Raw genomic sequence first — 16,619 nt, 5'->3', positions numbered from 1 at the left:
GTAGAAAACGACAGGGATCATGATAGATAGATAGATAGATCATGCTTTGATAGAAATACCTTGCATCTACGTTAATTATTATGTATTTGGTAACACTGTAGGTGTAGGAACTGCTTAGGGAAATTTTGCGGTTGTTAAAAATATTGTGACGATGACAAATAAGTATAAATATTTTTAGACATAGACATTTTTAGACATATTTTTAGATTATTACTACTTTTTCATACGTTGTTTATTCGTTTGTTAAGTATATGTACTTTTTTAATCCTACCTAAGCTGATATCCTTGAGAGCATACTTTTTTTTTGTTTTTTTTTTATTGCTTAGATGGGTGGACGAGCTCACAGCCCACCTGGTATTACGTGGTTACTGGAGCCCATAGACATCTACGACGTAAATGCGCCACCGACCTTGAGATATCAGTTCTAAGGTCTCAAGTATAGTTACAACGGCTGCCCCACCTTTCAAACTGAAACTGCTTCTGCCCGGCAGAAATAGGCGGGGTAGTGGTACCTACCCGCGCGGACTCATAGAGGTCCTACCACCAGTAATTACGCAAATTAAAATTTGCGGGTTTGATTTTTATTACACGATGTTATTCCTTCACCGTGGAAGTCAATCGAGAACATTTGTTGAGTACGTATTTAATTAGAAAAATTGGTACCCGCCTGGGATTCGCACACCGGTGCATCGCTCAACACGAATGCACCGGACGTCATATCCTTTAGGCCACGACGACTTCGTTCGACGACAGCGTAACCTAACAAGTAGGTGAGCTCACAAGATCGGAAACGCAACCCACTGAGAAAATCCGGCGAGAAACTCAGTGGGCTGTGTCTGTGGGTTGATTTCCTCACCGAGCCCTTGGTCGCAAGCGACGGGTTAGTGCCCCCTGAGCTCACCTACTCGCCCGGCTACGTTGGCATAGCCCCCTAGGTTACCAGCAAAGATAAGAAAATAAAGTAAAATATTAAGTCTTGGCCCACTCCAAAAGTTGCCGTTTTGGTCATGAAACTGAATAGTTTTTTTATTTCTCGAGAAAGTAAAGAGGCCTAAGTATCGTTTTATAAAATATAGTTGGTCTTCTTATTGAGTTATGAGGAAAATAGCAGTTTCCGTGAAGTGCGGCTAGTAAGCTCACTGGGCTTAGCTTTTTAGATTTATTTCCTCGTTTTTGCACAGTTACTCCATCACTGGTGCTGTGACAAACCATGGCATCAGCTTCTGTCCCTCCGTGTTCTTCCGTCGGTGCCGACTTTTAGCAGCACATAATGCTTTGGCGATTTCATGTTAATGGGCGTTGCGGAGATCTGTTTATGCAGCATATTAGATTCCGGAAATTTGTTTAAACGACTCATAAAGTTGTTTTTATAAAACTCTACATATTTTATAATATTTATGAAATGGTAGCTAGTCCATTGCCTCCACTTATTTTTACCTAAAGAGTACGTTCTATAGTTATGAATACTCAGTGGTTGTTATCTATCTATTTATTCATATAACATAAATGTCAATTTTCTTATTAATAATTTCCTTCTGAATTAATATAAATTTAAAATGGGACAGAGTTTGTTAAATAACTATTGTTTAACAGTAAAATCTTGCTGCTTCTGCATTTCTTTAAAAAGTGGAACTATAATAATAGCACTCAATGGCTTTGTGCTAAGTGTTACTATAACAGCCATGTACTTTTATGGTCAGACAATATTAGAAAAATTCGGCGTTGGACAATGGGCGGCTGTAATTATCGTGCACTATTTCGCTGTGATCGGGATAGTTTTGTGTGCATTGCATGTTGTTCTTCTGTCCGCTGCTCTGACTTATAATGAAGAGTTGATACTACTTTATTTGTGGTTTGCATTAATATATTTTTTTTTAGATTCATTAGCGGTAACGTTTGTGAGCATATCAGCAATACTCAAAGGTATGGTTGTATCTGGAATCATTTTGTTTCTGTGTTTTATTTTGTACTGGTTGTTTTTGTATTTTTATGTTTTCCCAGTTATAAATGGCTATAGAAAAAATATACACACAATTGTCATTGTTTTGGCTTAATCATTCTTTTTAAACACACGAAGCATGGTTTGTTCGTATAAAATGTTAGTCTACTTGTCATAGTCAATGGATCCATGCCAATGCTACTAGTAAGTTGGCAACTAGAGTTCGCTCTGCGGTCTCTGTAAAAAGCAAAATCAACAGCTTAATATGTATGTTCCATAGTCATAGTCATGCTTATTATTTATTCGTAGTAGTCATGTCATTTTTTTATTTTGTCCAAAAAATGATTACTCAGAAAAACCATATCAAGCAAATGATACCAGAGATTTTAATAATTTGTCAATTTAGCAGTCGTTAAAATTTAATGTTAGATAAGTGAATATTTAAATAACTTACCTAATCACAAGAAAAGCTGAAAATAAATATTTCCAATTTTGAGGCAACGAATGTGTCTCGAATTTGAATATTTTATTTTTGATAATCTTTTTTTCTTAGCTATAGCTGATCAAATTAGACAAAAAGAAACTACTAAGTCTATTGTTATGTTTGTATATTTTAGTAAAGTTAGAATTGATAGACAAGATTCTATTATAAAATTCTAAAATATCATTATATTTTTTATGTACTCTCTACTGCGTAAATGTAAACTAATGTAATGTAAGTATATTCTTAGTTCATTTGAAAAATGAATGTTTTTTTTATTTGAACGAGTGATTTTAGTAATGGTTTTTTGCATAGCCGTCCCATGTGAATAAGTAAGATAAATTGATACCTAGTATTTCCCATCCACTAGTGAGTCATACATTTAAATCGATAAGCTTTGCAGTTCCATCTCGCTATTATTTTTCAATTTAAATAATTGAGTTAAATTTAATAAAATAATTAAACAAATTATGAAATAAAACAAAACAGAAGTCGGAACCGCCTTAAAAATGTTTACTAAAAATTAAAGAATAAGCTTACAACACTATGGTAGGCGGGACACCCAGATGGCTTGAAACTAAGCGCAGACACGTAAATTGTGTGAAGTAAATCGGTAGAATCGGTACCTACATAGGTATTGTTTTTTAATTTTCACTACAATGATTGATTGGCTTAATAACTAAGATTTACACATAGGACTTTTCTCTCAAATGCGGCAACATAGTTGTGTTATGGAACACCATGTATCATTGATGTATCTTCTACATTATACGTGTCTTGCGATATTTGTTAATTTTCTTCAGTTTCTTCATACTTTTTTATGTTTTTTTTTTCATTTATTATCATGTCTAATTTTAGATGTAGGATAGCAATACTAAAATTACCACAAGAAACAGAAAAAGCACTTGAATCTACTTGTATGTTTAGAAGGCGAGAGCAACTCCTTTACATTTTTCAAGATTCAAGTATAATTTTATTTAGTTGTTTAGTTATTTAGAAGCATAAATAAAGAATTTAGAAGCAAGCATACTAATGTATTCATCCTTGTCATTGCGAGGTTGTTGAACGTAATATGTTAAGATAATCAAAAAAATTTATAGGTACCTACTTACTATCTTATTATGTAGTTGGTAGTGTTTTATTGCAAAAGTATTTTCGAATTATTAAGTTAATTGAATTTTCCTAAATTAGTAGGTATCCATCAAACCAAACCTAGTTTTAAAATAGTGGGCAAATTAAATTTTAAATTAAGTATTATCTAAATATTTTACGCAATAGTTCAATAATGATTTTTGTGTCAAATCTTTTGGTTATTGAATACTTAGTTGAAGTAATATTCTACTTGTATTAGAGTTCTTAACTTTGTATTGAGCTCAGTAATTTTATTATCGGAAAATTACATTACTCTAGGATTGAGCGGAATTATTATCTATTATTTAAAAATTTTACAAAAAAATTTTTTTTAATATAAATGTGATTGCAAAAACAATCACATATGAAGTACAAGTCAGCTGTTCAAAAAAAAACAAGTTATCATCACAAAGAAAACATTATTGCATTCAATAAAAAGGCATGACAGAATTTACAGCTGTGATAATATTACATGACAGTATGTAAGCATTGTGGATAACAGTCACAAATTGACACAGAAGAATAAATCTAAATCAATTTGCGATTTCGTTCTAGATACATTAGAACCTCCTTACAATTAGGTACTCCTCTTAAAATCTTATGATAATAAATTAAAAATCGGAATGGGTTTATTCACATTGAAGTATAAAATAAAATGCGTGATAATGTTGTATTAATCTCATAAGGAGTAGAATCCGGAAAGAGTATCTGTTCTATGATGTTTTGGCTTGCAAAACAACACACATTAGAAAGTAGAAGCATTATTTTTCCAAAACGATTAGGCTTCTTTGTAGCACAATGTTTCTGTAAAAGTAGCAATGCTTGATCTTGCAAATTTTCTAATTGCAATGCTGGAGAATCATCCAATAGTTCTGTGGAGATAGAAAGTTATGGAATAATAAATACCCTTACAATTTTTGTAGGACTATAATATTAAGATAATTTTTTATAATTTTACGCTAGAGTAATTTAATTATAATGTGTTTAATTACAGATTTACCTTTGCGATATAGTAAAGCAGTTTTCAAACAGTCATATTCTGTTAAATCCAGGCAGTGATTTATGATTCTTCTTAAAAAACCTGAGATTTTTTTTAAATCAACGTTGTTACGTTTGGTTTTTGCCGTAATTTCTAAGAACAAAAATTGACATTAATTCGGTTCGTCACAATAAAATAAATGAAAAAACTTAAACTAATATATACCTTGATCAAAACAAAAGGTGCACTGAGCAGCCGTAAGAATAAATAATTCCTTCCAATTGTTCTGTAAAAGAATAACTTGTTCCGTGTTCTTCATTTCATTAAACGCTATAAGCGTATGTAACCATTTCACAGCGGCTACTAATAATCTTACAGCGGAATCATAGTGAGCATGTCCCAATAGTAACCCATCATCATAAAATGATACGTTTGTTACTCTCGTGCAAACAATATCTTCGAGACAAGTTTTTATATCCTCTTTCGGCTTTAGCGGTGTTTGCCGGTCGTTAAAATTTTTTGATACTTCTAACATTTTTTGACAGACAGTTGAATGCAGTTTTTCAGTATGTTTGGGTACCAGATGAATTGGTGGTTCGAAATGGCTTAGTGAATGATGAGATATCTTCTTGGAATCTATAGAAGTTATAGCATAATTAGGTCATGCCCGTCATGCCATAAAAGCACTGATAAATAATATAAACGCTACCCAACGCTTTACCTTCAGGCTTTCCTTCGGCTTGACAGTTTGTACGTAATGCTTCTTCAGAACTGGTAACTTCATCTTCTTTGTTTTTATCCAAGTGTTGTGAATCAGGCTTATCTGATAAATTAATTTCATTTGAAGAGCAAGGTAACGCATTATTATCTTTCAAATTTACAGATTCTGAAACACAGTAAATTATTTATTCACTTAATATCTGAGAAGTTTTTTACAGCTTTATTTCTTTATAACGCAACTTACTTTGTAAGCTGGACGAAGCAGAAACGTCTGAAGATATTACAGAGGGATAAAATATGTTTGTCGATAAATATCCTGGATGTGTCACAGGGTAATGCAAGGAAGTAGAAAATAGCGGAATTTTGAACGGACTAAGAGGATTAAGTGTACCGACTTGTGGACTTAAAAGGGGGCACATGTGCGATGTTTCCGAACCAATAGTCCCCGGTATTCTGGACGTAGTAAATTCTTGATATGGCGTTCGTTCCAAAAAAGAGTTGTGTACATTTGGATCGGCAAGGGTTGGTACAATTCCGCTATATGAGTGTATAGACGGAAAAGTAGGGAAACTTAAAGGGGACGGAGTGGGAATAAAGTTTTGTTGCCGTGAAAAACTATATCCGAGTTTCTGCAATGCCAATTGATGTTGTATTGTTACCGCTGGACGGGGAGCTCGTTCGTGTTGCACAGCTAAAAGCAGGTATTACAAGAAAATTTAGTTCATTCAGTCATTCATGAAAGAACACTTCAAAAACATTTAGATTTTGATTAAGTGTAACATTAAAAATTGGGTAAAAGGTACATGATACATAGATTACTCAGTAGTACGGTCTAAATTTATTTTCAACTGAAATCCTACATTGGTACATATGTAGGTACCTAGGTACATATAAAAATTTAGGTGGAAACTAGGTCTTACTATCCAAGGGTTACAATTAGAGGACCTTCGGAGTTTCTTATACATATATATATATATATACGTTTGCAATTGCTATAGTTTTGGACGTTAGGTATAATTTCATAGTTTATACTTCTTAGCAGAGCTTGCACTATCAACACGAGCGCGCTTGTGATTGTGGAGGAACAAAATGAATAAGACAACCTACATTTTTAGTGATAACAAAGCTATGTACCTCCAAAGCATTACTTGGCAAGAGTAGATTCTGTATTGACGCTTAAATAGAAATCAATTCTGATATTTGCTTCAGGCTTTATTCATTTTATAAAAATACAGCTATGCAATTAGAATTTAGCTAACAGAATGTATCCATCAAATATTTTGTAAGGACATATTTTGCAACGCATATTTGGACAAAAATGTGTATCCTTTTTTATTTCGAAATACCCTAGACAATTGAGAGTGTCGCTGTTCAAAGGTGAATAGTTGAGATTAGAGGACTGACACAAAAGAGCTTCAAGTTTCGAAGAGTCGCAAGCAAATATCTGCCCTGGTCCTGAAATAATAATATCGGTCAATAAACTGAAATATCTATTATCCTGACTTTGAGTAAACCTTGTGTTCTATCTACAAGCAACCTACAGTAAATACATTAGGGCGGCCAGTGTGCTCACGTTGTTATAAAAGACACCCTATCATCAACACTGTCGAGTGTTAGGGCGCAATCAATTTTGTATGTAAATAAATATCTGTGTGAATAACGGCTGTTTCTGACAGCTTCGGTTTACCAAGCTTTACTTTAACGCCACTAGTAAATTGATCTTACATTAGAAGTCGAACGCAGAAATATAATAACAAAGGCCATCTATTTAACTTGAACATAAATAAGCAAATCTGAATATCATCATGACAATTAAAGAGTTTGCATATCATTTTTATCGAAAGTCTTATAACTATTTAATACAATATTAATAGCATCTGTTTTATATTTAATTATAAATTTATTGAATACTGTCAATTATATACATATACTTTAACCAACAAAGTTACATAAAGTAATTATGGCATGGCGATGATATAAAGCGTTTCAAATAATATACGTCAAGTTAAATTCTTTTTCGTTACGTACATAAATCAATAATTCCACAGTAGCCTCATAATCAATACAATCTAACATTTCCGTGTGAACGGAAGCCTGGCTGTTGAAATGCCAAATGGAATGAAAATATAACCCCAGGTTTTTCTGATTCACCACTTAACTGCCACTCGTGTACGGCAAATACTTGAAATGTTTCCTAATGGAAAAGACATGCTACGAAAGAGGAACTCTGGATAAATACTTTATAGACAAGTGCTTGGTCGTGTCCGTCATCGATTACCGTTCAACATTTTGATGTAGTTATATATTTTATAGATCCTGTAGGCAAGTAGTTATTTGCTTTTTATTTACTGTGTGAAATGTGACGAACTTAGACTGATTTCAGGTGTGCAAACATCTTTCATCTAGGCACTTTGTTAATTAGACCTAAAAAAATTCATTGCGTAGATTTTCTGACGTGACTGTCCATCTGGTACGTGATTACCGGAGGCTATAGACTTTACAACGTGATTACCACCACCCTATGCGCTATGAAATGTCCTTCATAAAACGAGGCTTGAGGAGAGTACATACTCCGGTAGGTGGCGCCTTGGCTCTGCCGCTGGATTTGCTGACGTCCATTAGCGACAGTAACTGCTCACCATCAGGTGGGTATGCTCGTCCGCCTAAGACACGAGATCGAACCCTCAACTGTATTGTTGAAGTTGTTGGGTTGAAGGGTTTCAAGCCGGAATGCATGATTCGCGACAGAAATAAGAAGAATAGTGATTCCTACGCGTACGGCTTTAATATACTTACGCTCAGTTAATTACATATAATACAGTTTTTTACATTTAATATTAATGGAATAATACATATTTTAACACGTAAACAGTTATAAGCTATTTTCACATCGCACAGGCATCGCGTCAATTTGTGACGTTGGCGTTCTTCCTATGAATGAAACAACGCGGACTTGAACATCGTACCAGTATTATGTTGCTTCGGGCAAACTACTATTGTAAGCCGAACGTAACACATCCATCTCCGTCTACGTTTTATTTATAATACTTGTCTTTTTTACCCGTTATAAAATGCTACTAAAGTGCCAAAAATAATGGTAAAAATGGCTGGTTTTCTACACATACATATTAACATAAAAAGAAAAAGAAAAGTTATCACAATAAAATAGACAAGCCTGCATTTTTTTCCCTTCCTAAGCTGATAACTTGAGAGGCTATTTCGCCTTGACGTGTAGGTGAGCTCACGGGGCTCAAATCGAAGTGTTGCTAACACTGGCCCTAGCAAGAGCAGCGCTTTGTCAAATCTACCACTGGATCGGAAACGCGACCCCACTGAGAAGATCCGGCGAGAAACTCAGTGAGCTGTGTCTATGGGTTAATTAACTCGTCGAGCCCTTCGTCGCGAGCGACGGGTTCGGCGAGAACGGTGACCGGTGCTTGAGGTACCTACAAGCACCGTTGAGGATTCGTAATGACGTGTGAAGCCTGCTGAGTTTGTTTCGCTGGCTCTACTTCGGATTGTGGTTCTTTTTGGAACCAACTATAGAGTTAACACTTATTCGAGGCCATCACATTTTGACATTCGACAAGTATGAATAAAATAAATGATTTGTATTAGCTTAGTATGATTCAGCTTTAAACTAAATTTAATTAAATTTGGAATTTTATTTGCAGGATCTGCAGGTTTTTGATAAAATCAACAATATGTTTTTTGGGAAATTAAGAAATCTGTATTTTTCGAAAGCTAGTTCCAATTATTTATATTCAAGGGACAGGCTAACAAGTTTCTCGATTTCTTAATACTTTCGAATCAAGTTTTCTTTAACGACCAAGTAATCAGAGAACTACTAATGACACGGTTTTTGTACATCTTTAGCTCAACTTTAAAAAACAACAATATTGAATTGGATATAAAATAAAATCAGATCATCCAATAAGTACCTACATTGTTCATTGTTTAAGATATTGGTTTAAATTGATATTTGATTCCATCGTTGATTTGGGTATAGCCAATAGAAGAAAAGAAAAATATAGGACTTACCTTCTTTTTTCATGTTTACTCTGAGGCATTTTGAGAAACGACATGCTTGGCACTGGTTTCTTCTCGTCACGTCTACAATGCAACGACCGCTTTCCTTACACACGTAATCTAAATTACTAAAAGAAGAAGATTGTAGTTGGTTATTTTACCATATATAACATTAAATGATAATATTAGTTCAATATTATTATGGACTATTATTTAACGGGTTTTTACTTTACTAGGGTTGTCTACCACCAGTGATCATGACAATTGCAATAGCGCCAAAATATTGAGAACTCATGAAATATAAAAATCGTGAAGATAGCCCGTTAAATGTGTAATAATATTATAATATATGTATGTGTAATGTGCGCGAAAGCTGCGAAATAGCTGCGAAAGCTTAAATCAATTCGTTATCTTTTTTTATATAAAAAGATTTTTGCGAAATGTGTTTACCTAATTTGTGATATACAGATAACCCTCCTATAATATGGTATTTTACAACCCGATTCCACTCTAACACGAAAAGAAAAATTCCCCAAAACCATCTTACAATACAGTACCTAGGTACTTCAACAACACTATAACGAGATTATGTTAAAAAGTATTTACGAAATTACATTATATACCATGAAGACACAATATATGGGAATAACCGAACTTTTACTGCATATTTTGTATGTATAATAGGTAAAAAATACATACAGGCATAACTGAGATGTTTCATTCAGAATAAATATTCGCATTTTTGTACTAGCTTCTAGTCTCATATAACACGGTCTCGCACAACACGGGAATTTGTAGGAACGTATCTACCGTACAGGAGGGTTACCTGTATTATATAAATAACATGCATTAATACCGTCTGATGCTCCTTTTAAAGAAACCTCTGCAGCCGTCGCATGAAGGTACGCCGTAGTGTTTCCCTGAGGCCTTGTCGCCGCAAACTCGACAAAACGCTTCCGGTTTACAATTTCCTATTTCCATGATAGTTTCGGGCTGAATTAGAATAATATGATATGAATTAAAAAAAAAAAAGGGAAAATACATCAACCGAAAAAAAACGACCATATGCGTTGTCCGAGAACTCTGCCACAACTTAGAAATGACTCGATGAAATTGAAAGCCCTCGATTGATTTTCATTAAACATATCCAAGAAACTATGAAGGGTTTTATTCTCCATGCAAGAAACATTACTACTATATCGATTAAATTAGATTTCAAATTTAATTTAACTGCTTTATAATAGGTAAAGCCGTTTGTCGTTTACTAAGTCAGAACAAACTTATCAAAGAAACCATATCTACAATTTATGAAATGTTAAATTTCTACGATTAATATCATTTTAAATACGTTTTAACTTGTGGTATGAACTACAATTACCAAATTTTTTTTTACCAATAAGCCTTGATGGATTCTGTAAAATAATAAAACAATTAATTTTCTTTTTGGAAGACATAACGATTTTTCATATTACGGAACTTTAAAAATACGTTTTAAATAAATAAAAAATTCCCAGATCTCATTCTCTAAAAGTAACATAAGAAATCATTGAAAATATACTAGAGCTACAAAAATAAAATTGTGTTATTAGGATTTTCATCAGGACCACCAGTACGCGAGATTCTAATTGGACTTCTCCTAGTTGTTAGAAATAATATAGACAGTCAGGATACATAGGAACAACGACACACGATTGAGGCAGTACGTATTAGAAGTTTGTACATTTTTAGACTAACGTAATTTACTTAAAGTAAAACCATTAAAATTTGTGAAACAGTGTTAAATATTTGCATACAATTTCAAACACAATAGCTCAATCAAATTTGGAAATAGGGCACCCTTCTCAAAAGCTAGGAAACAATATGGTTTTAAAAAAATATTGCTATATCATCGACTATGGATATTAATAATCGATTGATTATTATAATAAGGCGACTGGGGCGTAACATGAAAATAACTTCTCAGTGTCAGCTGGGATAAATGGGACTTAGATAGCAGTTTTATCAGATTACCATATTACTCTTTCTAGCGTATGTAATCTACAAATATTGCGGTTCTTTTGGAAATTTTTACCTTTACTTTGTCTCTAGATAAAATACACTTGAAGATATACATAAAGTACGGTTTATCTTAGATCTTTATATTTTAGATAATCCCAACGAACATGTACTGTCACCTGCACTAACATTAGTATTTATAATAAATTGTAATGGTTACGCTTATTATGATATATTTTAAGGTTTATACCATAACGAATAGTATTTATTAAGTTTACGTAATACAGAGAGATTTCAAACAATATTTCATTGATCAAAATGTTTATTTTAGTATAAAAGATGGTATATGAAATCAAAGTAAAATTATTAAGATCTATTTATTATTCAATATAATAAAACTTAAATTTATACAAATCTGTACAAATATCTGACTTATGCTCCTATATTAGGTATATTATTGTTATAAAATTAGAAATAAATATTCAATATTATGATTCAATGTTAAGGTTTAACACATTTTAACAGTAAGTATCAAAACTAAATAACATAATATAAGCTCATAGGTAACGTTTACTTTCCCATTTGTTAAAAAATGTTCTACGTCTATCTAAGTTATTAGAGAGCTTTTACGAATCGGCACCGTTCGGCTGTTGGGTAATTGTTATGGGACAGGTGCTTTAATTCTCACGAAACTCACAACTAGGGAAGGTGACTTTTTGAGGTTTAACAGGGTTTAATAATATTGAATCTATGTATAATATTATAGTCAAGCTTCTTACAGTGTTAAATACCTATGTATGTAAAGGCGTAACTCAAATTAACAATTTGTTTTTGTTTTTTTATGGACTAAAATAGCAGCAGCTCGGCTGAATCTTAATACTGTACATTGGTTTCACAAAATTACAAAAAAACATATTTTCCGTTTATATTCTGGCTAATTCCTGTGTCGGCTTCGGATGTGATACCTTAATCCTTGTAAGTTGACAGGCCAATATTTCGTTTGATGCATATCCATGGTAGGTCAGTCAAGCATGAAACATAAGTACTGTGTGTTTGTATAATATACGTATATTATTATTTTTCCTTAAAAGAATTCATCTACCGCACGACTTACGACGTTAAATAAATACCTGTATCAGGATTATAAAACGTATTTTTAAAAACATTTGACTTTTTTGCTTACGATAATTTCGAAGCCTATGTACCACCTACATAAAGACATAAATACGAACACCGATTGAGCTACTAAATTATATTAGTTCCAAAGAATATCATTTTCTTATCTTAAATAATTCATCCATACATAATTATGAGTTTGAAAAGAAAATAATAGTATCATTTTCAAAGCCATCAACAATACTATCGATGAAAAATGTAACTGCCGGCAAAACATTGACATATTTTCGTAATTGTGGATGGCGTGACGTTACAGGTCACAATTACACCAAATGTGCGGTGAAAATTATCGGGGTCTTGAGTCGAATTATTCATTATTGACAAATATAACAGGTTTGCAGTAATATTCACGGTAGATTTGTGCAGTAATGTCGCCGTTAGATTCAACACTAAGTAATTATGCATTAATATTATGGCAGTATGATTAATTTAATTGTTATTTAAATGTAAACCAATTTTACTAACAGTCATGTTACGAGTTAATTTTAAAAGGCGTAATTTATTGTTAATAGTCATAATTAACCGACTTCAAAAAAGGAGGAGGTTCTCAGTTGGCCTGTATGCTTTTTTTATGTTTGTTACTTCATAACTTTTGACTGGGTGAGGCGATTTTGATGAGTCTTTTTTTATTAGAAAGCTAACGTTTTCCGTGTGGTCCAGTTCTGATAATGGTATCCATGAGAAAACCATATAAGTCTTAAATTTGCATTAAGTACGTGCGCGACAAATAGATGAATAACACAATATCACGCCAACCGATTTCGATAATTATTGTTTTTAGTGTATATTAATTTGTTTTGGAATATCTTTTTTTTTCTATTTGAAGTAGAAGAGTTTTTGTCAAGTTTTTACAATTATTTTACATTATGCCTCTACTCTCAAATCTAAAACCCTCGAAACGTACCTGTGTCGTTTGTAGAACATATTGTTGAAATTATTAAAGTAGTATACAATTATTCTATTACGAGAACCCCACGGTTGTTGCGTGAAGTCGCGTGCCTTGTAGAAAGGGCGGCAGGCGGTATGTTTCTATGACATTTGAACTCTGACCTGAGTCTAGTGGAATTAGGGGAACGAGAAAAAAGTAAATCAAATTACGATTTAAAAAAAGTACCTACACGTTTGAACTGACTTTTTAAATGTTTGCTTAGTTTCGATGGACATGAGATTGTTTGAATGATAAATATGGAAAGAATTACAAAATTTAGATAAAAACATTTTGTAATGAACTTTGATAATTATTTCTTGTATTGTCTTATCAGGCCACAATTGAAAATACCTTTAACAATTTAGTGGCCATTCTGTTTTGCAATTGATGAAGTAGCGGTGATGAAGTAACGCTGTTTTAAATGAACCTCAAGGAGTATTTTTAGTTTTCACACTCCATAGGAAACTGCATCGGTAGTCGCTGTGGTACCAACTTTAGCTAAAGCAAGAACCGGCAATAGAGCTTTCCGTCACCTAGTTTTTTGTGTTAGACATGTGCATACTGAGTGCCAAGCTTAGAAATACCATGAGTTATAAAAAGTGAAATTCAGTATGACAGACGAAGACTGGTTCGACAGCAAAGAAGGCCCGCAAAGAAATATGCTTTCTCCAGTTCCGATTCATTTCCATCTAATTCTTCTACGATATAGTGTACCTACTTGAGCTGGAGATAGAATTTCTATTATCGTTTGCCATAAATAATCGTTATTAAGCATTTTACTCATGAATGTTTGATAAGCCACACTGCTCCTTGAGATATGAGATTAATATTTTGCTATATCGTTAGAGCGTTTTGTTATTGTTTTACTGTCCACAAAATTGGACAGTCAATTGTAAAAATACATGCCCCAAGTCTCGTTCTAGAACGGACAAATTTGTGTACTTCTATCACCCGGATGCTTGGATGTCCTTAGTCACTATTCACACTATGCGTGGCAACTGGGTGGACCGAATATTGAAGGCTAGAGATCAGTCGAAGACTCTGCTACTTTCTAAGCTAGGAATCACAAAAGAATTTTGGGGAAAGGGAGAATTTTGGAGCCTACAGATCTATCACCCAAATACCTACATGGTGTCAGATTTTCAATTGTGTGCAAATTTTCAAAACTCTGACTATAAACTTGGTATATTTGAAGAAATAATGAAGCCATTTCATTGTTTTGTAAAAAATTAATAGAATTTTTTTCAAACGCTCTTTTACAACATTTCTCGAATCGTCTACATAACTTTAACAATTTATGAATTAAAACCATTCCAGAATAGGCAGCAATATCCATCTACATATATAAAAATGAATTGCTGTTCGTTAATCTCACTAAAACTCGAGAACGGCTGGACCGATTTGACTAATTTTGGTCTTGAATTATTTGTGGAAGTCCAGAGAAGGTTTAAAAGGTAGATAAATGTGAAAATGTTCGGAATTTAATAAAAATAACAACTTATTTTCCCTTTGATGCGTCCCCCGTCGGCGGATTCCTTTTGTTTGTTTTAAGTTTATTTTATACAAAAGTTTAGGTCTTTTATTTATCGATTGAGGCACTACGAATTCTGCCGGGTTAGCTAGTAAGCAATATTTTTCGGATGTTATTGACTAAATCTTTCAACTGTGCATTGTGGACTAAGCCATTAAAGAAGTTAGTTTCCTTCAAAGTAACTTACTAGTTCTTATTTTTAATGCGCTTTTATTAGCTTCAGACGTTATTACAGAAGGTTAGAGTTCATGTTCAAATTATTTTCTGCTGGCAAAGTCTGATGGAGACAGTTGAGCTTACAGTCATTCGGAATGAAATTTTCAATGCAAAATACTTCTCTTATCATCTAAACGGTATTTAAATTGAAAAAGGACGGAAGTAAAAAAAAAACAACATCGAAGCTAGGAATAACTTTTTTACTCGGCAAATCAAAGCTCTCTAATTATATAAAACTTGAATAAGTATCATTAACACAATTCAAATGCTCATTTTCTAGAAACTAATCATTTTCTGCATTTACTTACTAGAGATTTCATAAATTTGGCATTTTAGTTACAAAAGCTATAAACAGCTACTCACATTCAATTCAAAGTTAACCCAAAAGTTTTTTTATGACGAAAGTAATACCTATTTAATGTTATAGCTACTTATCGATCCATAACATTTGAATTTTTCTATCGTGAATTGTAATTATTAACTTAATTTTTAATTAATTTTTATTCACATGCAGTTTTTTACAGCCTCAGATATCGCATTCCTAGTAGGTAACAAATGTTCGCAATACGATAATAGATTAATTAATTTTGTTAGTCTAATAACAATATTTAGTGTTCCCCTTTTACTGCGGTTAAGGTTCGGAGCTATTTTTATTTTGAGATATACTTTTTTACCTACTTTAAGCAACTTAACAGTTCTTCCAAAATTCGAAATCCCTAAAATATATAAAATCCTTTTTTCTTCTTCTAAATAGGTAATGTGAAATGATTTTTAATTAATTTTAGACTATTTTTAACTAATTAAATTGTCTGATTAAACAGTAAAGGGAATGGTCTGTGACACTAAATTTTAGTACTTATATAAAACAGCATTGACTCAAACTCCAATGGTTTTTATTTGGCTTTTACTTATATGTAATAAGCTTATTCTATTGTCCAATTGTTGGAACCTTTACTGCATTATTCAAGTTGGGCAGTGTTTGTTATGTTTGATAGCAATTTCCTTAGGCATACCTGAATTATTTCCGGAAGAAATAAGCCGTGGGTGAACCTACTTACAATTAAACAAAACTTATAAATTACGATATTCAGCACATGATACAATTATATATTGAAAACTCAACCCAAGCAGTAAAAACACAGACCTTAAATTCGCTTCACTGCTGCCGCAAAATGTTCAAACATGCTCAAAATGTCGTTGTTTTGACAGTTGTATTCATTTATAAAACAAAGGTTTTATTTACTGCTTTAATAAACTTAGCCATAAAACATGCACTCCTAACCGACAAGCGTCCTCCATTTAGGGTCGTTATAAATTTGGATAAGCCCCGGAAATTGGCGGAGATTGTAATTAACTAAGATTTCGAAAATAGCTGCATGGCAAATTTTAGGCTAGTATATTTTAAACAATAATCAATTATATTTTTACATAATAGAAATCTGACAACGTATGTAAATTACAACAATATAGTTATAGAACTTACCTATTCCTGAT

The 16,619-nt window shown here is 32.9% G+C and overlaps 1 protein-coding gene across 4 annotated transcripts; it reads right to left on the bottom strand.

Annotated features, from left to right (window-relative positions):
* Window positions 1-2,530: 2,530 nt before the first annotated feature.
* LOC101742114 (nuclear receptor subfamily 2 group E member 1) lies at window positions 2,531-16,345 on the bottom strand. 4 transcript variants are annotated; one of them, XM_021350450.3, is made up of 9 exons: window positions 16,270-16,329; window positions 10,658-10,691; window positions 10,136-10,272; window positions 9,292-9,407; window positions 5,495-5,941; window positions 5,252-5,416; window positions 4,756-5,166; window positions 4,552-4,683; window positions 2,531-4,423 (listed from the first exon to the last, which is right to left on the bottom strand). In XM_021350450.3, exons 3-9 carry the CDS (start codon window positions 10,258-10,260, stop codon window positions 4,185-4,187), a joined length of 1,635 nt encoding a protein of 544 aa, XP_021206125.1. In that variant the 5' UTR covers window positions 10,261-10,272; window positions 10,658-10,691; window positions 16,270-16,329; the 3' UTR covers window positions 2,531-4,184. The 4 variants fall into 4 exon arrangements, with proteins under 4 accessions (XP_021206125.1, XP_062527497.1, XP_021206127.1 ...); XM_062671513.1 differs by having other exon boundaries at window positions 16,139-16,326; XM_021350452.3 differs by lacking the exon at window positions 10,658-10,691 and having other exon boundaries at window positions 16,270-16,345.
* Between the last annotated feature and the right edge of the window lie 274 nt (window positions 16,346-16,619).

This window comes from Bombyx mori, chromosome 1 (assembly GCF_030269925.1).
Source record: "Bombyx mori chromosome 1, ASM3026992v2".
NCBI lineage: Eukaryota > Metazoa > Arthropoda > Insecta > Lepidoptera > Bombycidae > Bombyx > Bombyx mori.
The sequence above is the reverse complement of the archived record's forward strand: the minus strand, read 5'-3'. Positions and strand labels throughout refer to the sequence as shown.

What these genes read in the sequence shown, in the direction of transcription:
- LOC101742114 (XM_021350452.3), bottom strand. Translation starts at nt 10,260, where the DNA reads ATGGAAATAGGAAATTGTAAACCGGAAGCGTTTTGTCGAGTTTGCGGC. An exon ending in AGTAAACATGAAAAAAGAAG is followed by an intron (nt 5,942 to 9,291) that starts GTAAGTCCTATA and finishes ACCTGCTTTTAG; the next exon opens with CTGTGCAACACGAACGAGCT. An exon ending in TGCTTTACTATATCGCAAAG is followed by an intron (nt 4,424 to 4,551) that starts GTAAATCTGTAA and finishes CTATCTCCACAG; the next exon opens with AACTATTGGATGATTCTCCA.